Consider the following 23584-nt stretch of genomic DNA (forward strand, 5'->3'; position numbering starts at 1 on the left):
TAAAGTCACAGCAGATTATCACAATCTATGTACAAAGTTAATGAAAGGAAAGTTTTTGTTGGAAAATTCTGTTCCTAAAATAAAACAATTTACATATTAATTGTTCATATAATACTATTAAATTAAATTGTAATTTTATATAATGAATGGATTTCTGCATAATGATCTGTATTTTCCCCCCTCCCGAGTTTAAACCACATGGAAAGGAGAAAGCTTAAATAATGAGAATTCTTAAACTTAACATATTACGATTGGGATAGCAAGATTTTAAACTGTATTTTTTTATCCCCAAGACATGTTTAGAATAGGTTAGATCACTGTTGATCAAATAAACTTGAATTCATATATACTATGATGTACACACACACACACACACACACACCACAATACATCACATACAGACACATATACAGACAAACACACTGTATATACATGCACTACATATATACACACATACATCCATGTCTCTGTGCATATCCAGCAATATCCACATTCTAAGAAATAATGTATTATTTGGATTAATAAGTATTGATTAAAATTAGTTTTCTATAAAGTTTCCATTTATAAAATTAATTGATCCCTCCATATCCACTTATTAATCATTCTCTTCGTCATAGAAAAATTGCTTCTACAAAACAAAAGCACATATACACATACATATACCTAGACACATCTTTCCCTTCTCCAGCAAAAAAGTAATACTATAAAAAAAAAAGGTCTGAGCATCAAAACATGTATAGTATGAGTAATATTGATGTATTGTCATGTAGACCAGAAGTCCAAACTTGTCAACTTTAAGACTTGTGGACTTGAACTCCCAGCAGAGCTGGCTGGAGAATTCTGGGACTTCAAGTCCTCAAGTCTTAAAGTTGCCAAGTTTGGGGACCCCTGATGTAGACACTTTAGATAAAGTCTGTAAGATTATACCAAAACTACAGCCCGTAGTGTACACAACATTGTAACAGTACTTTCAATATATGTTTCCCAAGATCATGTGGCAGAGAAGTAGCACAAATCCAGCTGTAAACAAACAGCAATCCCACCTTCGCCAAAGCATCTTTTCCCCCTCAAATCTGAAGCAAAACTTCATTTTGTTATATGTTTCTTTTGTAAATTTGTATAATTCATCTTTTAGTTGTCACTATTACAATTTCTAATATCTTGTAGCACATATCCATAATTTAACTACGATATGTGCTATCATGTTTTCCCAAAAATAAGACAGGATCTTATTTTCTTTTGACCCTGAAATAAGAGCTTGGCCTTATTTTTGGAGAGATCTTATTATATTTGAGGTGCAGGAGGCAGCAACCGTGGTCACCTCATGGCTGCTGCAATGTTGCAATATTTTCGGAGAGGGCTTATTTTTTTGGGGAAGACTTATTTTTGCACAAGCTTATCATTTTTCTTTGAATTTTCCTGCAATTAGCACTGTATTATAAAGGATGGAGGATGGAGAAAATGCCCTACACTCATATAGTTCATGGTATGCATATATTTATATAGTTCTTACCATTATTTCCTGATTTTCATAACTAAGGCAGCCAGTCTTTCACAAATAATAATAAAATCCTAAAAGAACTGCTTTATATTGTCAAATATTGTAGTTGCCATTATCTGTATTTGCATGGTTCTGAAATACCATTTAAAGATGACTTGAACAGAAATAATCTGAATATGGTTCTTTTGCAGCTTTATGGATATTGTACTGTTTCTGTGAAATTCAGCTTCTTTGCATTAGCTGTATTCTTGGCCAAAATTTTATTGTATTACATTTCCTAGAAAGGTGTATAGAGTGAAAAGGAATGCAATATTATGTGTGCATTTACCATTTAAAGACTAATGTTGACCTTTGTTTTATTAATTTAGTTTTAACAGCTCGTGCAATGGTTTATTTTTCATGTATAACTCAAGCAATTTTTAAAATCTAGAGTCGAAAAGTGGTTTTTTTTGGAAATCCTGCTCATATTTCAGCCAAATTTGTTCTATATGTGTGATAATTTTAAATAATATTTTCTATCATTTTATATAGAACAACCAGTTAATTATCTTGATCCCCACTGCATCCATTTTATGAAACAGATGTTACAATATATAATTCTAATCATATTTCTACAAAATTAAACCCCCCCATACACACATACTTTGGATGGATATAATTTGAATTAAATAGAGCAAAACAGAACCGGAAGTGATAGGACTACAATACTATCCCAGAATCTTTGAAGTGTTATTTGCATAGTATGGTATAGGAAAATAAAAACAAGTCTCTCTACGGCCAGTAGATGTCATTGGTCACTCTTTTTAATCTTACAGAATCTGTTTTGTTACTAGCATTGGTAGGAGGATAGGACTGAAAGAAAAAGAAGAAAAAGATCTAAGTAGCAAACCAAAGTTCTGTTCAAATAGTTCCTAAATCTTTCTATGAAGAATGAACGTTTTGAGACCTATTGGCATTTTTCAAAAGAATGAGTTATACTGGTTATGACTGATATGCAGCAAAGTGAGAAAGTTACAGTGCATTTACTGAGCAACAAACAGCTTTTCCATCTTGGGGTTTGTGTTGGGTTTGCTCTGGGTTCTCTCCACTGGTAGTGTTTGTCACTTTTTAAAAGATAGTAACACACAATTTAGCACTATTCCACCTAGGCAATTCCTTTCTGTTTCACTTTGGAATAGATCTTGTATGCAATCAGATGCATCATTCCTCTATCACGTTAAAACATTAACTATATTTCTAATCAGATTTTTATTTGTTTTGTTTATCATAAAGAAAGAAAGAAAGCATCACTTTGTTATTTTACAATTGTTGGCTTTACAATAGAAGAATCTCTTCTATAACAACAATGAATCTTCTATTCTTATATTACTCTGTCATCAACATATGACATCAAGCCATCTTTATTTTTTCTTTAGCGTTTAATCAACTTGTTGTTAATTAAAGTATTTTCTTGTTCCATTTGGTCCAGGAAGAAATCAAATATTAAATCTAACTAAAAAATCTTGCACAGTGGAACACTTTCCCAGCTGGATCATAATTATTCTTAGGAAATTATACAGGAAATTATTGTAAAAAAGAAGCTCAATTGTAAGTAATAAATTTTAATCATCAAAGTTAAATTCTGACATTTTAAAAAATATTACAAGTTAGCATTTTGATTATTTTCTAATTAATTTTACTACTATGAGACAAAAAGTTAAAAACACTTCTACTACTATCTCACTTGACAGGAAAAGGGATTGAAAATATTCCGGTATCAAGTGCCTACTTTTAAAAAAATGGTAAGAATGTTCTGCTAGGCGAATTTTGAGCACAATTTTTTACTCTTTTAAAATGTAGGAGTGGGTATTTGCAATTATGTGATGATGTTTTGTTTCTTCTATATTCATATGTACAACCAAAATTTTAAGAGAAATGCTTCTACTGAAGCTCATAAGACTTTTAATTTCAGATGACACTCTAAAAGCTCAAAAGGTTTATTAGGATCCTTGCATATTTGCTTCCTTTACAATTCTTTTTCTTCTTCTTTCATACTTTCAAAGCTATGTTGAAGAAATTGGCTGTATTGTAATACAGAAATATTGTAACCATAGTGAACACTGCAGCTTTAGATGAAGGCAAATATGTGAAGAAACAATAAGTTTTTTTCTTCTCCTAGCTTGTCTTATTATTGATCTCCCAGAGAGCTGTGTTGCTTTTGCATATGATTGACGAGCTTGAAATTCTGTACCTTAATCCCAAGCATCTCCTCAATGAACCTCCTGCTGACGGATTCCAGGGCCTCCTGCGGCCACTCATGAAACCAGTCAATAGCTGTGCAGTTAACTATGGCTGGGAACTTCCGAGCTCTAACTCGCAATGTGGAACCGACCGGAGAAAAACACAAAATGATCTGTACAGATGAAGAGAAGCAAAAAAAGAAAGGGGGGGGAGAGAGAGAGAGAAAGAGAGAGACTGAAGCATAACATGGTAATCAAAGAGAATAATGCAGTCAACTGTAGTGGCAATGAGCCATTGCCATGAGACTCCCAAACAAAAATGCAATTTACCTAGCAGCTAATGAATTTAGGCAAATTAGGATTTTAACTTCAGAAAATGGTGTTTTATTCACTTGCACTGGGTTTTGTACAAATCCTGTGTTTGATGCATTTGTGGGTTGCTTCCTGGTTCAAAGCAATATCAGTTAATAAGGCTCATTTGTGTTAATCAGTGATGCTAAAACTTAATTGTAGCATTCAGTCATCAGAGCAACCCATCTGACATAAATCACTTCTAGACTTCTGATTCTATGATGGTTCCACGTGATTAAAGTTATTTAATGCAATATGCCCATTCTTGTTTGGCTACATTTAAATGCAGATATTGCCATTCTTCAAAGCTTCCTAGCAATATTAGAAAATCTTGCACAGCCAAATAATTGCCTAACTATTTAAAAATAAAAAAACTTAAATTATATTTAGCTATCCACATATTCCAATCCTAACAATTTTATTTTGAAAGAGAAATATATTTTAAAGGAGGCTGTTATCCAATAATGCTTTGAAAAAAATCTCCCTATGCTACTATCCTCTTTTATTTTTTATTTTATTTTCTATAAAAGCTTACAAAAGTTTTTGAATAAATTAAGTGACACATCTTCTCTGGTCTATGGTTTTTACTTATGACCTGTTGGAATTCTGCATTGATACAATTGCTTCTGGAAATACTAATTCTGCACTGTAGATCATCTGAGAAGTAACAGCAAGGCAAGTAAGTTTCAAAAGTTTTAAAGTTTAAAAAAAACTTTAAAAACAATGTTTTACACTGAAATTATGAACTATTAGAACATTTGAGAACCAAATAAGGACTTATCCTATGATGGAATATAATGAAAACTTTTAAAATTCTTGGTGCCATATTACTATCTTGAGAAACGTTCAAGATCATCTGCTGGAAATATTGCTGCCAAATTAGATGTTAATACTTATGAGATTTCATTATCTCATCTTGAGATCTCCTAAAATTTTGTATGGGATCAATAACATCTCAGAGATTCTCCACTTAAACCATGAAAGACAGTGACCAACAAACATTTTGATCATTTTTTAAAATTAATTTAATGAGACATCAACTTTGGGAGATGATACACATCCCAATATGTATGGAAACCATTTTGCCATTACATCAGAGTAATTAGAGAATATTGTATTCTGATTAGTATACATATCAGATTATTGGTAAAGCTTGCAAAGGAATTTTCTATATAGGAAATATACAGTATGGAGGCAGATGGATGGTGAAAGGGTTATCCTTCCTTCTCAGACCTTGATTCATAATATTTTCTATGCAAATTAAAAAAAAGAAAAGAAGACTGAAATTATGCAGTAAACCACAGGTTAAGTTAGCTTCTAGTTATCTCTGAATCAGAAAGCAGCAATAAATTCCTATGGAATTACTGAGAGAGATGCAAGTAAACATATGCTCTCCTTATAATATTGGAAATATTAATTCTTACTTTGAGTTGCCGTCGTACTCTATCTAAAAAGAAGTTCCAACAGTTTTCTCTAGTGTCAGTAAGACCAAGTTCATGTATTTCATTCTTCATTCCTGCAATAATGCTATCTGTATCTTCATCAGTGAACAGATCTGGAATTTCTCCTTGATTAAAACAGATAAGTATTGCAGGGAACCAATATAAAAAAGAATATACATGTACTTATTTTTCATATGTATCTAGTAAGAATTTCTTATTTTAGCTATGATGTTCCTTGCAGTTATGAGGACTACTAGTTTAGTTTTAAAAACTTATAATTATATATACAAAATATTTATAGATTCAAAATAAACTATTAAATATAAATATTTACCGTATTTTTCAGAGTATAAGACACACATTTTTTCCTCAAAAAAGAGGCTGAAAATCTGGGTGTGCCTTATACACCGAATACAGTATTTTTTGCCTCCCGAAGCCCCACCCCCTTCACCAAAACGGCCATGCATAGCCTTATGGAGGCTTTCAGAGACCTCCTGGGGGCTAGGGAGGGCAGAAATGAGTGGAAAATGGGCTGTTTTTTGCCTCCCCAGACCCCAGCAGCACTCCATAAGCCTCCATAAAGCTAAGCATTCTTTTTTTTTTTACAAAAAACAGGCCAGTTTTTGCAAAAAATGGGCCGTTTTTGCTCGTTTTTGCCCCCCCCAGGATCACTCTGGAAGCCCCCCCAAAAAAGCTATTCATGCCTTTTTTTGGAAAAAATCGGGCCCATTTTCATGAAAAATGGGAGGTTTGCAGAGTGCAAAAACTTTTTTCCCCCTTTTGGAAAGCTCTTTAACTGATTGATGAGAATTACATTGATCAAGTGCTGTGCCAGCAGAAACACCTACCTATCTACTGTATTTCTCTCTCTCTCTATTTCTCTCTCTCTAGCCCTCTACCTATCTACCTACACAGTCTCTCTCCCAACGTACTGTATTTCTCTCTTTCTCTCTCTCTGTTCCTCTACTTACCTACACACACACTCTCTACCTACCTACCTACTGTATTTCTCTCTCTCTCGCTTGCTTTATCTACTTACCTAACTACTCTCTCTCCCTACCTATCTACTGCATTTCTTTCTCTCTTTCTATTTCTCTCTCTCTATCCCTCTACCTACCTATCTACCTAACTACTCTCTCTCTCTCCCTACCTACCTACTTATTTCTCTCCCTCTCTATCCCTCTATCTACCTACCTACGTTTTTTTTTTAAAAAATTGCCTCTTCAAAACCTTGGTGCGTCTTATACTTCGGTGCGTCTTATACTGCGAAAAATACAGTACCTATTGCAAAGAATCATTCACTTGACCTAAACATAAATGACATTTCTTTCTTTTCCTATGCTTTCCAAAACATGGTTTCTTGTAACTGTCCTTAAAGACTAACAAGGATTACTTTTTCTGTGTAAGTAATTAATACAAATAGTGTTATATATGCTTAATTTCCTGGTTAAAAAGCTAGTATTTAAACTGTCATTCCACTATTAATCTAAAGCATTCACATAAAATATGTTTTTTTCACTCCAGTAGAGTTGCAATGTTTAACCTATCTATCCATTCAAAACAGTCAAAGTGAACCAGTAGGAATGTATACCTATGCATTATATAACCTTGAGATTGGTTCCCAAGAAACAACATGACTAGTTTTCAAGCAAACAATGCACAATATTGAACTTACTAGGCTTAATAGATATTTTGTCAAAGGACACCCCACCCACATTGAAAAACATCTCACAGATAAATAACCCCCTTTTAAAGTTCATTGAAACACCTGATAATTTGTCATTGAGAGAATCTCTCAAGAAATGTGTAGGTATAATCACCTGATGCCAACAAGTCATTAATCAGCACAAGAAAGTGTTCATCTGGAACTTGAGCATCTGTCAGCAAAAACACGGTGGGAATGTTCTTGGCACCTGTCTTGATATACAAACTGGCAAGATCTACCTGTAAGGGAAGGAGGTAATTACTCATGTTAACTTAAAATACAGAAACTAGGAAGCAACAATCAGTGGGAAAAATGCTAGTAATTTGAATGCATTGTTTTTTCATCTCTTCATAATTTATATCCCTTAATGTGACTCGTCACTTTCCAGTGATCTTTTTGAAATCTATCATTGATTTGTTTTTTATATAATGGAAATAGAGAATTTAGATTTGATTGCTGGATGAAAATGGAACTTCTCATTATAATTCCTTCAATTATCTCAAAAGTGTTTTTTCATTGTGTTAAGACAGCACTAATCATGTTTCTGTTGTTTCAAGTACATTGTTGAAATATCTTGAAAAATCACTTAGATTCAGAAGAAAGGTGCTTGCAAAAGGGTCTCTCAATAGTTGTATGATTAGGTCTTATGTGCTTCAAAGAAGTAGATTCTTACAGTTTATAAAAGGCTATGTCATTGTGATAAATATTTTGTTGATTTGAGGGGTCTTTACTATAAAATTTTCCTAATATTTCATCTCAAGAGTATACTTATTCCATGAGAAAGATTCATATGATTAGTAAATCCATAGTAGGTAACTTAGGTGTAGTTTCATAATATTTAATATTGCTACAGATAACTGACAGTAAAATAATTTGTAAACAACTCTTCAGTTACCATATTTTTCAGAGTAGAAGATGCTCCGAAGTGTAAGAAGCACCTAGCTTTGGGGGAGGAAAACAAGGGGAAAAAATCTGCCTCCCAGCAATTTGCCTTCTTGCACAAACAGCAAACAGTACAGACAATATACACTGTTTGTGATGTTACATTTCAGACTATACTTGTACAGATGATGTTAAAATTGATGTGGCTTTCTGAAAGTATAGTTATTCTCTGCTATTTAAAAGAAGGTACAATAGCACTGGCCTCTTCAGATCAAGCATTTATTTTAAAAAGCTTCTTCATTTTGGTAAGTTGTCTAGAACGATAATAAAGTAGTTTTAAAAAATAAGTCTAATAATTTGAACATTCTATAGCCATTTATAGTTATTGACTTACCTCCTTGCAGCAAACAGCCTGATTAGCACAAGAAAAAAAAATCTGCTTCTGCCTTCCAGCAATTTGCTTTGTGCAGCAAACAGAAGTTTCACTTTCAATTTCAGCATGGGCCTCCCAATCATCAGCTGTTTCAGACTGCAGGGATTGCCATAGTCTATTGCTACCTCCGTAAGCCCCATTTCTCCCATTTGCTACAAGGAGGTAAATTGCTGGGAGGCATAGACGAAAGGGTGGGGCCAGTGGATGGGCGGGGCTACATTCAGTGTATAAGATGCAACCAAATTTTCATCCTCTTTTAGGGGTGGAAAAGGTGCATCTTATACTCTGAAAAAATGATAAATGGGAAGATAAATGAACACATTTATCCTTGCATACTTTTTTTAAATGGAAGGGCAGTCTAGAACAGGGGTATCAAACTCAAGGACCATGGACTGGATCCAGCCCACGGGGTGCTTAAATCTGGCCTGTGGGGCCAGCCTGGAAATAGCAAAGGACCAGCCCAAGGTGCCTGATACCCCCACTGGGCCACGTTTTTTGCCAGATGTCCTCCTGCAGCACCCTGCTCGCTAAAATGTGGTACAGGAGGACCACATGCGGCCTCCCATGCCCCATTTTGGCCACCAGGGTACTGTAGCATGTGTCTGTCCCATCTCTCCCCCCTCGGTCAGCCAGTGAGACTACAATGCTGATCTAGCCCCCAAAGAAATGCAGTCTGGAACCCCTGGTCTAGAAGAATTAGTTCTCCCTGTTTCTCTGGAAGACCAGAAAATTTAACATAATCTCCTCCCATCCAGATACCCTACCTCCAAATTTTTCAGTGAACCTGAAAAAACAAGTTTTCTCTTCAAGTAAATTTAAGTACAATAAAAGCAACAAGCAGTTTTAGAGTTGAAAATGAAGATATTACAGGTCCCTTCCAGGCCTATGATTCTAAAAAAAAGCTTCTGCCTTTAGGATTAACTAGTAAGGAACAAGCAGTCAAGAAACATGCCACAAACTACCATTTGGGTAGAGCAGCTATGAAGGCTTTAGAAAAGATACTCAGGTACCATGACCTATCTATACCTACAAAGATAAAAAAAAGTGCATGCAATGGAAATGGAGAAGTCTCCTGTGAATACTGATTAGCCAAACAAACAAACAAATGAATCACTGAACAAGTCAATCCAGAGGTCTCACTTGAAACACAAATGAAAAGGCTTAAATTATTATACTTTGAACATACTGTGCAAATACTTAGTTCTATGGAGGACTCTCTAACACTGGGAAAGGTGGAAGAAAAAGAAGAGCCTGACAAACATCAAGGTGATTCACTTACAATGATGATGAGTCCATTATAAAAGACATGAAAGACCAAGCTACAGACTGGTAGTTATGGATAAAATCTATTTAGGTGAACATTAGGAGTCAACACTAACTTGATTGCATATATTCATTCAGCCAAGCTTCATAAATAAAAGTAATCAAATAAATTCAATTAATCAAACAATAAATCAATCAATCATATAAATAAAAGTAATTTTCAGACAAAATAGAATCAGGAAATTATGGGTGTAGAGTTTATATAAAAGAAAAAATTGAGTTGCAGTGTGACAGAAAACAAAATATTTGAAAATCTGATTGTTAGATTGGGTAATGGAAAGGCACACAAGGCTAAAAGGCAACAACAGCTCTTCATTAAAGTACAACAATCCAGCAAAGGTTGAGTCTGACAGCAACCCTTTTATAGGGAGCTGTCAGACCCTTCGACCAATAGGATTAAACCTCTGTTCCTGCCGGAACAGAGGACATTGGTGGAAACCACTGTAGTAGATACCAGTATCTAACACCCCACCCCTCTTGGATGGAACAATCCGACTCGTTACGTAGTCACGCAGGTAGGCAGGCTTTGGGGTAGCTCTGCCAAACCTGCGCAGTTCAGTCGAAGGGTGTTCTTTGGACAGGTCGGACGGACCTGTTTGCTCCGCAGCTCCGCTTGGTGGAAGCTCCTGGAACCTTTCACAGGCCGCGGCTGGAGCTTCTAGAGCCGATTAGCTCAGAGCTCACTGCGGGCCTGCAACATAACCAGATACGTTTCCCGGTACCCTCAGGCTTGAGCTGGCTGTGGAAGGAGTGAGTGTTTACTCCGTTTGGGTAGGGCTTTGGCTAACTCATGCAGGAGTTACCTCTGGTTGTCTAAGAGTGGAGTTGGAGAGGCAGCCTTGGAGTTGGTCAATGTGCCTTCTCCAATTCCGACCATCCTCGACCTCTACAAGGTAAGAGCGAGGCCCGGTGATGCCTATCACTGTGGCAGGAATCCACAGTGTTCCCCTGGCGTATTTGTGGGCGTATACCGAATCCCCTACGCTAAATGTCCGAATCTTGCTTGTGGAGTCTGGGGACAATGAGGCAGAATAATTGGGGTGGGACCTTAGCCAGCGACCCATGAGAAGCTTGGAGGGGCTTCTCCCTGTAGTGGCACTGGGTGTGATGTGCTGAATTAGCAAATAGTGGTCAACCTGTGCTTGCCAATCTCCCAGGCCCATCCTAGTGAGGGCCTCTTTTTCAGATCCTATCATTCTCTCCACCTGACCATTGGAGGCAGATGGAATGGCGCAACCAGGGCATGCCTGATTCCCTGAGTTTCTAGGAAGGTCTCAAATTGCATGGCCACAAATTGAGGCCCGTTGTCAGAGACCAGGACGTCGTGCAGGCCGTGTGTGGAGAAAAGTCTCCCAGCATGTGTGATCAACCGGCTCTAGGATTCCCTGGCCTACGAGCTTGTCAATTTCCCTATCAATTTTGGGGCAGAGAGCAAAAGGTACTCTCCTGGGTTTTAGCCTTATGGGGGCTATATTGGGGTCCAAATTAAAGGAGATTGGAGTCCTCACATACTTACCCAGACCGGTGCCGAAGTCGTCCTCGAACTCCTTAAAAGTGGCTTCAAGGCCGTCTTTCAAGGCATTGATACTGGTCACTTCTAGGCCTAGGGCTTCAAACCAGTCAAGCCCCAGGAGGCTTGGCAGGTTGCCGCTGACCACCATCACTGGGAATTGGCCACTGAAATGCTTGAATTTCACCTGGAAGGTGCCTTGGCCCACAATGGGGACCTGGGTTCCCTGGTTATCGTGTAGGCAGATGTCAGGGATGCGTAGATGTTGTTTCTTCAGGCTAGGGATAGCCTGCTTGAGGGTAGACCATGGCATGATGGTCAGTGATGACCCGGTGTCGATCTCCATCTCGCATGGAGAGTCCTAGATGAGGACTCAGCTTTTTTGGCCGTGTATTGTGGACTTGGTTGATTGACGTATGGTAGGTGACTCTAGTGTCACCCTCAGAACCCCATGGTGGCTTCTGCCAGGCCCCTTGGTTGGGTCTCTGCTGGCGGTTTGGTGTGCTTCTTGGCTGCCAGGTAGTAGCAGGAAATTCGCTCCAGCACACTTTGGCGATGTATCCCTTTCACTCGCAGCGCTGGCAGATAGCGTCGCAAAAATGGCAAGCCGATCTGGCATGGTCTCCGCAGCTAGCGCAAGGCAGAAGATGTGGTTTGAATTTGCGCACCGGCTGGGCGTGGCTACTGCACATGTGGCAGCTGTCATCTTCCTCGCCTTCTGAGCTTTTGGCCTCTGCAGCCTCGCAATGTACGCGTGTACTCTTTCGCGTGTCTTGTGGAGCTCTTTGGCACTGCAGAGTTTCAGTGGATTTGACGGCCGATTTGGACACCCTGGCTTTATCCAAGGCAATCTGAAGAGTGAGGTTAGATTTAGCGAGTAACCTCCTCTGTAAGTTAATGTCCAGCATGCCGCAAATTATGCGGTCAAGAATGAGTTCGTCCAGGTCTCGGAACTCACAGTACGCTACGGCTTTTCGTAGCACCACAACATAACTCATTGATCGATTCACCCTCCTTCTGGTTTCTGATTTTAAACTCATGCCGGCAAACGTGCTTGGATGGCTTGGGGGCATTGTGGGACCTCAGCGTCTGCTGGAGCACAGACCAAGTGACCAATTGTAGTGGCGTTGGTTCAGAAAGGTCTTTCACCGTTTCGAAGACTTCCCAGCCACAGTATCTGAGGAACATGATCTTCTTGCGGCCTTCAGAAAGGCCCATGAGGTCGTTGGCCTTGAAGAAACAGTCAAACTGTAGTATATATGAGTCCCAGTGCTCGGTGACTGGGTCATACGGAGTCGGTGAGGCGTGCATGGCCATTTTGTGGGCGTTTTGAGTTTGAGGCTCAAAAATGGCTGCTCGAAGCAGCGCTGAGCTCCGGGCTGGATGTACTTGCTGGACTGCTACACTCTTTTTGGTTCACCTAGTTGCCTTCCAATCCCGCCTTCGTCGCCAGTGTTAGATCGGGTAATGGAAAGGCACACAAGGCTAAAAGGCAACAACAGCTCTTTATTAAACTACAACAAGTAAGAACAACCCAGCGAAGGTGGAGACTGACAGCAGCCCTTTTATAGGGAGCTGTCAGACCCTTCGACCAATAGGATTAAACCTCTGTTCCCACCAGAATAGAGGATCTTGGTGGAAACCACTGTAGTAGATGCCAGTATCTAACACTGATGGCAGCCAGAAAAATTTACAAATAAAATTTTTGGCTAATGACAATTTGTAGTCTGGTTCAAGAGTGATTTTCTATCACTAATATTTTAGAAGTATGGTCCTGGACCTTTATGTCATTTGAGTGTTTCTGACATTCTTTTATTCATAATGGCTTAAGACAAACAACACATTAAGTAATTAGTTTCATACAACATGCTAGGCCAACACTTAACAAATCACATTTTGACTTGATGTAATGCATGAATTCAGTGTTTGGTGCCAACCTCTTCATCCTGCTCTATCAAAATAGGAATGTCAGATCTAAAAGTTCTCTACATCCTGTTTTCCTAAATCTAACAGCAAATATTCTGTAGCAGGAAGAAACCAGTTATTTATCTATTGCTTATAATAGAAGGAAGAAACCAGTTATTTGTCTATTGCTTATAATAAAAGAGGGAGAGAAGAAGAAAAAAGCTATTTATAAAGAATGTGAAAGTTACTTCCAGTCTTGAGGTTTTAAATAACATCATTCTCTAGAGCCGCAATCCCCAGCCTTCCTGGCCTTGAAAACTGGTGTGTGACGGAAGGATAGAGAATGTTTACATGTAAGCAGTGGGAGAACGTCCGAGTGCACACAGCTCCATTTGCATGTGCAGCAAGCATATGCACCTGCTTGTACAAATGGAGCTGCATGCATGCCTCACCCCCACCTCCACAGCTCGGTTACAAATGGTCACCAGCCTAGTAGTGGGCCATGACTTGAGGGTTGGGGACCCTTGCTTTAAATGATTGAACAATAACACTTGGTATACCTTGAGATCCTCTATTGTGTAGTCTTTTCTCAGTGTGATTTGAAATACTTCAAGAGAGGCAAGGGAGGCAGCTAGTCTTGATAAACTTTGCTTTCCACTGCCACCCACTCCAATCAAAAGTGCATAACCACAAGAGGACTCCAAGATTCTATTAATACGACACCTGTCAGTGAAAAAAGAAAAGCTCATTAGTAGTTTCAGAATAATGTTGCAGTTCTCAAGTGGGGATTTTGCATCTGCCCTGTGCAAAATAGAAATATTTGATTTACTTCAGATATATTAACAATTTTTCCTGATAAACATCATAAAAATGTTGACACATTATGATTATTACTTTCTTAGTAATATATCCCATTTTTTCTCTGGGAGCTCAAAGAGGCACCTACAGATGATTTTACCCTTATAGCAGTAGTCTAGTAAAGGAGATTTACCTGACAAATAGAGACTGACTGGAAAATATCCCGTATACTATATAATCAAGTTAACAACAGCAAACAACCCTTATTTAACATAGACATCTCAGTAATTTATCATCAATCTGTGACATTCATAAGGGTGTATATGTATATGTCATTGTGTCAAAATTAACAAAATGGTTGATGAAAACTGTGAAGCAAGTTTTGCTCCTTTTTAACACATGCATGCTGTCACATGTACCAAAGGATTCAGCCATCTGGCAACAATCCTGCAAATTTTAACACTTCCCTTGATAGTGAAATGATCAGCAGGATTTTGTTTTTGGCCTGGCCGGAAAATAGATGAGCAAACAAGGTTGACTCAGCTTTCCATCCTTCCAAGGTCAGTAAATTGAGGACCCGGATTGTTGGGGGCAATATGCTGACTCTGTTAACTCCTTAGAAGCAGTATATAAATCTAAATGCTGTTGCTGTTGCTACTCAGCAGCAGCGCACTTTTATGCCTTGTTCATGTACATATAAATGAACAAATCCAAATTAAAATACCCCGAATAAGCATTTACTTACACATGCTGAATAGCATCCTCAAATAAAACTAAGTTCATTGATGCATTTATTTCATTGTAGTTTTCCAGTGCTTCAAGAACTATCTTTCTAAGTATTTCCCAGTCTTTGACAGGCATATAGTTATGGTCTGCCACACCATTTGCAAAATGACAGTAAATAAGAGGTTTTTGAAGAAGAACATGATCTTCCACATCCTGGCAAGTTGGCAACATGACATTGAAAAGAGAAAGTTAATATTCTGAAATGCATTTCAATTTATTTTACTAGTCAATCTTTTATTGTTGATTAACCATAAGGTCACATCAAATATCTCCCCCAAAATGTTTCAATGTAAAAACCTCAACCAAAGGTTTTATTCTCAAACTCACGTAATCTTATTTAACAAGATTTATTCAGATAAAAGGAATAAGGTTACAAGAATTTCTACAACTAAACTATTTACCATTTAAAAATAATTTATTTCCCAATGTATATTATGATATAGATTTTCTTAATTTCTTTCTAGCAGTTTGACTGTGAATTCAAAGGGAACAGTTCATTAATGGCAGAACAATCTGCAGTTGGCTGTTTACAAAAATGGTCACCTAAATTAACAGTCTATGAACTAACGATGATATATTTATCATTTAGTAATTTTGGTACATGTTTTTAAATTTTTATTGTCAGTGATTAATGCTTGTCTGCTTTGTCTTTCATTTTTCTTTTTTCTCCTATTTTGGAGGGGGGAAATTTCAGAAACAATTTAAAAAAATTAAAAAAGATCATGACAGCTAAGAGTACCAGCTTTAGCATTGCAGCAGCAGTGATCCATATGTATAGTTAGCATTTCAGGTTTCCGCCATTAAGCTTTATTTACGTATATCCCAGGGGTGGGTTCCTGCTGCCATTACTGCCAGTTCGATAATAAAAAATGTGTGCGCATTTTCATTTGAAACTATCTGCGCATAGCCACAACATTAAAAAATGAATAAAAATTACATTTTTAAAATGAAGATTATTCTGCGCATGTGCTGAACAGAAAATCAAGATGGTGCCGCTGATCATAGAACCGGTACGGTCATGTGTCCGCTGGAGTTACTATCTAATTGGCCGAACCAGACCAAAATAGGTAAGAACCCACCTTATAAGAGGAGATCAGAGTGTTCAAGATCCTGGTGTGTAAGGAGGCTCTAACTCAGTGTTTCTCAACCTTGGCAACCTGAAGATGTCTGGACTTCAACGAATGCTGGCTGGGGGATTCTGGGAGCTGAAGTCCGGACATCTTCAAGTTACCAAGGTTGAGAAACACTGCTCTAACTGGTTGATTTACAGGGAACATCTATTACTAACCTTCCTGGATGGCTTTTTAAATTTTAAATTGGGGTTTTAAATGGGTTTTAAAATTGTTTTAATTATTTAAATTGGTTTTGGATTTTATACACAGACGGTATGTGTGCGTTGTTTTGTTTGATGTCTTATGTTATGTTTTGTTGTCTTGAACATGAACGGTCTGTACACCGCCCCAAGTCCCTACGGGGAGAGGGGGCGGTCTATAAATTCAATAAACCTTAAACCTTAAACCTTGTTTCACAAGGAAGAAAGGAATAATAATTTAAGCTTTCCCTGAATATTTCAAATTCTCTCATTTACTATTGTCCATCAGTTAACTCAGCAAGAAATTAAATATAGTTAAACAAAATATTTCCTACGTAGAGGAACTGTCTATACCAGTGGTAGTCAACCTGGTCCCTACCGCCCACTAATGGGCGTTCTAGCTTTCATAGTGGGCGGTAGGGGTTTGCTGTAACTCTGCTTTATAACTTTTATAAAGTAAAGTTATTTCCCTACTTTATAAATCACCATTACTGTGGAGCCGGTGGGCGGTTAGAAAATTTTACTACTAACAGAGATACAAAAGTGGGCGGTAGGTATAAAAAGGTTGACTACCCCTGGTCTATACAGAATCTTTTATTTTTTTCTTACTATAAATATATGTGGAATAAGGATGAATTAGTTTTATAATAATCTAAGAATATGCTGTTTCATATTATAGGCAACCATACATCACAAAAGTTTAAAAGACATGCTGCTTGGGATCTTCACAAATTATTAAAATTTATTTTCATTAGAAAAAGTAATGTTACTCTAAACAAAACAAAACCCTATTTAGCACTCCAGATAGCTCACTATCTGACTGGATGTCTTTTTTCCTGAAAAGAGCATAAGTGTGGGTTCCTAATGAACTCTTCTCAAACCAGATAGTAATCACTGTCTTTATTTACTGTAGATGTATTTTTAAATATTTATGGTTATAAAAGAAGGTAGTACATTATATTATAGTTTTCTTTGCATTTATTTGTATTTCATTCCTCTTTCTTGGAACTTAGAAAATTAAAAGAATTTTCAAATAATTAGTGGTAGATAAATACAAGTTATTTACCTCAAAACATTTATGTGCAGTATCTAACAACTTTTTATAAAACAAATTACAATCTTTTTCTTCTATCAATTTATCTCCATAAACACGTGAAGACTCATGAAGCCACAAATGAACAAGATCATGTGGATGCTTCAAACACTCCAGTTTAGCGAACCGAATCCCCTTAAATAAAAAAAGGAAGTATTATAACACACAATTAGCCAGGTATGCAGAACATATAAAATGGTACCAACAGCTTGCTTTTTAAACTGAGAACTGCATACTTTCCAACAATTACATGGCCAGCTATTTTGGAATTGCTTTTTTCTAATCTTATTTACATCCAAAAGATTTTTTTTCTTTGTGATTATGCCATACTACCAAAGTGAGAGTGGACACCAATGCATACATTCTTAGGACACTCTTAAATGAATGAATGCCCAAGTTAAATTCTGACATATATTTCTCCTTGTCTTCAAATGGAATCACATTTGTTTTAAATGCAATAAATTGATTACCTAAATCTATCAGAACAGAGCTAGAAGGTACCATGGAGGTCTTCTAGTCCAACTCTCTGCTCAAGTAGGAGATCCTATACCCATTATGGTGAACCTATGGAACACGTGCCAGAGGTGGCACACAGAGCCCTCTTTGTCGGCACGTGCGCCATCGCCAAATGTTCTTCTGGTTTCCAGTGCGCACATGCATAACTGGTCTTCACAGCTGCTGGAGTACTAGAAAATGCCCCCTAAAACAGCCAAAAACCAGGCCATTTGGGGGCTGTTTTTCAAGCCAAAATCAGCCCAAAAACGGCCTGAAAATGACCCCCAAAACGCCCCAAAAACCAGGCATGCGCGCACCAGCCAGCTGGTATTTGGGTTTTGGTGCTTCGGCATGCATAAAGAACAGCTTGCTGGTGTGCATGTATGTGCTGGAAACCCTAAGACCAGTGGCCGGCACATACATGGACAGGTTCGTCATCACTGCCCTATACTATTTCAGATAAGTGACTATTTAGTATCTTCTAAAAACTTCCAATGATGAAGCAGCTACAACTTTTGATGGCAAACTGTTCCACTGGTTAACTGTCCTCACTTTTAGGAATTCCAGGTTGCTTCTCTCCTTGATTAGTTTCCATCCATTATTTCTTGTCCTGCCCTCTGGTGTTTTGGAAAATAAATTGACCCCCTCCTCTTTGTGGCAGCCTCTCAAATACTGGAATACTGTTATCATGTCCCACCTAGTCCTTCTTTTCTCTAGACTAGCCAAACCAAATCTTGTAACCATTCTTCATATGTTTTAGTCTTCAGGCTTTTAATCATCTTAGTTATTCTTCTTTGCATTTTTTCAAAGTCTCAAAATCTTTTTTGTAATGTGGTTAACGAAAACTGGATGCAGTATTCCAGCTGTGGCCTTACTAAGTATTTATAAAGCGTTTATAAATTCTTAACTATTATTTTATTAAATAAATTCAATTTTTGCATGCAAATAAGAGTATTACTCCTTACAGACCTGGAAGATGTTAGAGAGATCTCGAAGGTTGAAAATATAATGGAATTTAATAGCTGTGGGGAGAAAGCTCTGAACCATTGTCTGGTGAAGCCGTATTGCAGCTTGAATCAAGGAAGGTCCATGATTTAATATAGATGAATTAAAATTATACAACTGAAAGTGGAAATCAAGAATCTTGCCATAGATGGTGCTCAGAGCATCAGCAGAGGGAAAATTCATAGCAAAAACAGCAAAATGCCTCTAAAATATGAAGAAGATATTAGGTTTTAGTGTTTGTGATATTGTTATATGACTAGCTACTTAAGAACACAATTGTGAACAAAGGACAACTTTAATAAGATACACTTGGCATGAGAATCCTCATGCAATTTTACTTTCAAATCTACAAAAGAGCTATTTCTAAGTGAACAATTTCACATGATGCTCTCATAAACAATAAAAAAGAAATATATGTATTGCTACCCAAGTATGTAATTTTTTATATGACCACAAAGGTTCTATCTCCTATTGCAAGGTTTGGAGGCCCAATCCAAGAACACTGTGCTATTCTAGTCCAGCGATGGCGAACCTTTTTTGGCTCACGTGCCACAACTGGGGGGAACGCAGGGGGGTCGTGTGCAGGCATGCCGCACCCATAATGCAATGCGTGACTACCCTCAGTGCGCATGCGTGCACAAAAGGCACTCCCCCCCATTTTTACATGCTTTTTTCGCCCTCCCCAGGCTCCAGAGGCTTTATAGGAGCCTGGGGAGGGCGAAAAGAGCTTCCCCTGCCCCCCGGAGGCCCTCCAGAGGCTTCAGGGATCATCTGGAGGCTTCCCTGAAGCCTTCGGAACACTTAAAACGACCCTCCGTGCTTGCTCGGAGGGTCATTTTAAGCGCTCCGAAGGCTTCAGGGAAGCCTCCGGATGGTCCCTGAAGCCTCCGGAGGGCCTCCGGGGGGGGGGCAGGCTCTTTTAGCCCTCCCCAGGCTCCTATAAAGCCTCTGGAGCCTGGGGAGGGTGAAAAATGGCTTTTAAAAATGGTGAATTCAGCTGACAGGGCAGCGCCTCGCGTGCCCTGACAAATGGTTCCGCGTGCCACCTGTGGCACGCGTGCCTTAGGTTCGCCATCACTGTTCTAGTCAATTATTTAAGGACATAGGGTGATCTGCTTATACATTATTATTTTCCAGAACTTTGCATTATAAAAATCTACTCCTATTTAGACAAATGTATATGGAATAACTACACCTGCTTAATAGCAACTAGATCTATTATAGATTTATTGGAGGGTGTATTTTGAAGAACAGAACTAAATGCTATTAAAACATGATGGGACAGAGAATTGAGTTCCTTTCATGGTCCAAAAACCAAATCTGCACTCCAGGAAGAAGTGGGGCTTTAATTGCATGATTTTAGCTCTCATCTTGACTTTTCTAATCTCTCCCCTCGGTGGGTACCCCTTACTATGCTGAATTTCAAATTTTAAAGTGGTAGAAAATAGAATAACAACCCTATTTGTTTAAGCTCTCTATCCAGACAACCTTCATGTTTATAAACACTCTGTCCTCAGAGAAATTAGCCAAAATTGTGAGGTGTTTTAATGAGTTGGAAGCAGTAGTTGGATTCAAATTATTTTACTACTGGGTGTGTCTTGGTGGGTGTGTCTAGGTGGGTGTGTCTTGGTGAGCATGTCATGTCTTGGTGGGCGTGGCAGGGGAAGGATACTGTAAAATCTCCATTCTCTCCCCACTCCAGGGGAAGGATACTGCAAAATTCCCATTTCCTCCCGATCAGCTGGCACTCAGGAGGCAGAAAATAGATGGGGGCAGAGGCAGGCAGAGGTGGTATTTACCAGTTGTCTGAACTACTCAAAATTTCTGCTACCAATTCTCCAGAACTGGTCACAATCTGCTGAATACCACCTCTGGTTGGAAGCTATGCATGCTACCATAACAGCAGACCTTCCTTTACTATCTGTCAGTCTCCTGAATAGAAACTGACAAGCTCCACATTTATCTTTATTTCTAATTATGCCTTTCATAGTTGCCCTGAAGAAAAAATAATAGGCTTTGCATTCTTTCTTTTGTTTAAAAATGCATTTACCTGCCTAGAAAAAAATGCAAAAGTCATAATGCCTGCCACATACTTTAAAAAGTCCAAAGTATCTAGGAGCATTAGTATCTGCTGGTGTGGATGAGTAAAAGAAATAAGTCATAATATGTGCATTGTGTATGCCTCCTTACATACTTAGGCTGATGTGATGCAAAAATGGGAGGGCAGAGTTGGTACAGTGACATCTTAACATCCATTCTCTCATTTTGGTGTCCTCATGATTAAGAACTGATAGCTATGTTTTATCCCTTTGCATTACTGATATTGTTTTGTAAGACAAAGAATCATCTGACAAGTCTTCTGCAAACGGAAATAAATTTTAGGCAGCTGTATATACTTCACATATATATGTTATCTTATACTGTGCTGTGCTGTTTTCTGTTATGTTGTGATGTTATTATTATATTATATATTATGTTATTATATGACAAAGGTTCAAACAGTCAAAGTATGATTTTTTCCAGTAGTAAAAGGCTGAGTACTGAAGAATTGATGTTTTTGGATTGTGGTGGTGGTGGAGAAGACTGTTAAGAACCCTTGGACTGCAGGGAGATCAAATCACTTGATTCTAAAGGGAGTCAACCATGACCATTCAGGATAGATACTGAAGCTGAAGCTCAAATATTTTGGCCACCAGATGAATCATTAGAAAGCCCTTGATGTTTGGAAAGACTGAAGGCAAAAAGAGAAGGGGACAAAAGGATAAGGATAGCTATGGTTCATAGGGTCCAAAGAGTCAGACAAAAGTTGGCAACTCAACAACAACTAATATACTTTAAAAAAGAGATATGCATAATCTTACTTGAAGTCGCGGGTTGATGGTAAAACTGCCAACAATGGGATTCATGCAGGCAACATACTGACAATGATTAATTTCTTTCACAGTTAATGTCTGTCTATCATACCTAAGGAGACAAAAAGTGTGTTTGATATTTCTGATTGATTTCAAAATGAGTAGGAGAATATCCTCCCATATAATAACAATGTTGGTCTCACACAATAGATATAGCCATCAGCTTCCATTAGTAATTAATCAAACTTAAATATCTAGAAAACAAATACTTCTATATTTAAAATTTCCTAGAAATTTGGAAAAGCTTAAATGAAATGTGTTACTTCAAACAAGCATTTTTCATCATAAAGAACACATATTTCAGTTCAGAATATTAATAATTTCATAAGAAGACCTGGCAATGGCTAAGAGCAGGAAAATTGAAGAAAGGACAGAGGGTCTAATTTAGGCTAAGACGAAGCCTTAAAAACAAATGCATACAAAACCAGAATTGAGAAGGCAGCAACAGATAGCAAATGTTGCATCTATAAAAATGCTGAAGACATAGTGGACCACCTAGATAGCTGATCCAAGAAGAGTACACAAACTGATTACAAACAATGTCATAACAAAGTAACAACAATAGTGCATTGAAAAATCTGGAAGAAATACTTGCCTATATGCAGGAACTGGTGGGACCAAAAAGTAGAGAAAGTAATAAAAAAATAAAAAAAGTTAGTGCTCTGGGACTTAAGAATTCAAATGGACAACACCATATTTTCCCCAAATTTGGGCCCCAAAATAAGCACCAGGTCTTATTTTCACGGGTTGTCTTACCCACTCATCTTAGGACCACTGCAGCCAGGACTCCCATGCCCCAACACCTCTTATGCCACTGCCCAACTTCTTTTGTGGCCATCTGAAGCCACTTGAAGCCAGATGATGCCATGTGGCACATTGTGCCGGTGCTTTCATTCTTGGAAGGAGGCTGCGTTGCATGTTGTGCTGTTGTATGCACAAGCAGTGGCACCGATGAGATGTGGCATGCAGCCTCCAGCTGTGAGCAGTGGCACTGGTGCAACACACCATGCGGTGTCCAGACATAAGCAGTGGCACCAGTATGATGTGCCAAGTTGGGTTTGGATGCAAACAGCCACAGATGTTGGACAGCAGTACAACAGGTGTCAGGGTATGGGAGGCCTAGCTGCAGCACTCCTAAGGTAAGTGGGTAGAGGGCAAGTGGGTCAGTTTTACACCCCATCCTAGCTTGATTTTTACCCATGTGCCTCACCCCATCTCATACAACCGGACCAGAGGGCAGAGTGGGTGAGGTCTTAACTAGGGCTTATTTTGGGGGGTAGAGCAACTGTAAAATCCTCTGAGGTCTGCTACCGGTTTGGTGAGTGCACATGCATGCACGCTTTGCACACATGATGCCTGAGGCATGCTGCGCCATGCTAAAAAAGGAACATTTTGAAGCCTTCTGAGTCTGAAAAGGTAAGTAGAACAGTGGGGGGGAGGGGAATCCACTGCGCCACGTGGTTTAGATTAGGTAGAAAGCAGGTAATCCAATGATTCTAGCTAATATAAATCACGCATCACAGCTGATCATCGGAAATACCGGTTCGCCCGAACCGGTAGCATTTTTTACTACCATGATCAGGCAAACTAGTCCGAACTGGTAGCATTTCACCCCTGGGGTAATTGTTACATTAGGCGCACATATAAAAATCAAGCTAGGGCTTATTTTCAGGATGTCTTATTTTTGGGAAAACACGGTATCACATAACACTTAAATCTGGACACTGACTATTGCAGCAGAGTAGAAGAAAAAGAACTATAGAAGATAATAAAAGGCAAGGATTTGCAAATAGAAATAAAACAGCTCTAGCTAAATAAAGCAAAAGTAGTATCTATAGTAATAGGTATTTCGGATGCAAACCTAAAACAACTGGAGCACCATCTACTTGAACACCATCTGCATTGATAAAAT

The 23584-nt window shown here is 38.3% G+C and overlaps 1 protein-coding gene across 1 annotated transcript in view; it reads right to left on the reverse strand.

The window, feature by feature from the left end:
- The window catches only part of DNAH11 (dynein axonemal heavy chain 11), a 190316-nt gene that overhangs the window by 83951 nt on the left and 82781 nt on the right, over positions 1-23584 (reverse strand). The window contains exons 48-55 of the mRNA XM_081971445.1: positions 21622-21724; positions 18725-18964; positions 17234-17395; positions 14815-15008; positions 13832-13994; positions 7334-7457; positions 5496-5638; positions 3732-3893 (exon numbers count right to left, since the gene is read on the reverse strand). Coding sequence (XP_081827571.1) covers positions 3732-3893; positions 5496-5638; positions 7334-7457; positions 13832-13994; positions 14815-15008; positions 17234-17395; positions 18725-18964; positions 21622-21724 — 1291 coding nt within the window. The remainder of the gene's footprint in view (positions 1-3731; positions 3894-5495; positions 5639-7333; positions 7458-13831; positions 13995-14814; positions 15009-17233; positions 17396-18724; positions 18965-21621; positions 21725-23584) is intronic.

This window comes from Natrix helvetica, assembly GCF_964273705.1.
Source record: "Natrix helvetica genome assembly, chromosome: Z".
Lineage (NCBI taxonomy): Eukaryota > Metazoa > Chordata > Lepidosauria > Squamata > Natricidae > Natrix > Natrix helvetica.